This window comes from Aptenodytes forsteri, unplaced genomic scaffold, assembly GCF_000699145.1.
Source record: "Aptenodytes forsteri isolate BGI_AS27 unplaced genomic scaffold, ASM69914v1 Scaffold185, whole genome shotgun sequence".
In the NCBI taxonomy this organism is placed as follows: domain Eukaryota; kingdom Metazoa; phylum Chordata; class Aves; order Sphenisciformes; family Spheniscidae; genus Aptenodytes; species Aptenodytes forsteri.
Genome location: NW_008796214.1, coordinates 2,451,418 through 2,452,965, shown reverse-complemented (window position 1 = coordinate 2,452,965; position 1,548 = coordinate 2,451,418). Strand labels below are relative to the sequence as shown.

Here is a 1,548-nt window from a genome sequence, read left to right as displayed (position 1 = left end):
TGCCATCTTCTGCAAAGAAAACTCATGATTGTGTGTCTTTAACAGCCCCTGCTGAAAAGTGTAAAATAAGGGCTTGATTTGGGTTGAACCCTAGTTCTGTAGAACTCCATTAAGAGTGCTTCTCTTAGCCTTTCTTAGAGGTGGGTTGTTTTGCAGATGGTAAATAAGTAGACTGACTGGTCCTCAGATGCATGAGGCTGCCTCTTAAGGAATGTAAAAGACTTTTCAGGTGTTCAGCTACACCAATGCAGCTGATTGAAAACTGCACCAAGCACTGATCAGTGGCTGTCACATAATCAGTGTGCTAAATGGCGGGTAAATCTTAAGGAGGCCTGTTACCATGAATGTCAGAGCAAAAGCTGAGACTTAAATGTTGCATAGATGTAAATTTTCTAAATCTGCCTGGAGAATGCCTTTCTAACGTATGGAAAATTTGCACATAGTTACTTACAGTGGCATATTCTGCAGTGAACTTTTTTTTCTTTCCCTTCATCTGGAACAAGATTGAACTTACACCAGAGAAATGCCAGTCTTCTAAGTAAGAGCTATACCGGTGTAACTGCTTTCGCCATTAGGCAAGAGCTAGAAAAGTCTTGCTTTGTCTGGGAATGAGACACACCCTGGCCTGGGGAGCACTTGCCCTCCTCTCTCCCTTCCCTTCTGAGACTGGAAGATTTTGTTCTGAGGCACTTTCAAGCTTCCCCTCCTCCTCAAAGTCCCTGCTGTTTCACACAGCTTGACTTCTCGCATGCTTTTGTGTATTTTTCCCCTATTCCCATGCAAACACTGAAATGTAATTATTTTTTATTATTAATACAGAGGAAACGTGTAGCTGGTTTTCAGTATGGAAGACTAAGGTTTACAGACTCCACGATGCCTGGCAAGTGGTCTGTCTTAAATGGTACAGTGTTTGTAAGGACTAATTAAGCACGTTTCTCTCATTGAGGAGCTTCACAGAACAGCTTCAACTTTAGTTTAGCTTTTGAGCCTTCCGTACAGTTGTACAAAGCATGGGCATGTGCAACAAAATGCATGTTATGGTATAGGTGTTAGTGTGCCCTGCTGTGGTAAAGGGATAGAGCGGCTAAAGGAGATGCTACAGAGTAACCTTGCTGCTTGCGAGGGAAACCTTTTCTTCCAAAACTTTAACTCTAGGTCCTGTGTGCGCTGCAAGCTGTGTTATTACAGCAGGGGCTGGTCCTAAAACTTGCCCTGATGTGGACGTGGATCTTGCCCATCCCTGTGTCACGGCAGTGACCCCAGGCAGGTACATAGTCCTTTCTACCTGTGTGAAGGGGGATGCTTTGTCTGTGCTGGTACCAGCTTGGAGGATAGACTTTTTAAAAAAAAAAAAAAATTACGGGGTTTAAGCTTGTTATTTTAAATGGAGGAAATTGTTCACACATCGACCCAAAGCTGTAGGCATTATACGGCTGAGAAATGCAAATACATACACGTGACTAAAGGCACACGCTATTCTTCGCCCACCTTCCCCGCTTCTGCCGGAAAACTCCCCGGGGAGAGTGAGGGGGGTGCCCCGCCTCGTCC

The 1,548-nt window shown here is 44.5% G+C and overlaps 1 protein-coding gene across 1 annotated transcript in view; it reads left to right on the top strand.

Moving 5' to 3' along the window:
* Window positions 1-308: 308 nt before the first annotated feature.
* Window positions 309-1,548, top strand: part of PPP4R3B (protein phosphatase 4 regulatory subunit 3B) — a 27,456-nt gene continuing 26,216 nt past the window's right edge. Inside the window, exon 1 of the mRNA XM_009288485.1 lies at window positions 309-315. Coding sequence (XP_009286760.1) covers window positions 309-315 — 7 coding nt within the window. The remainder of the gene's footprint in view (window positions 316-1,548) is intronic.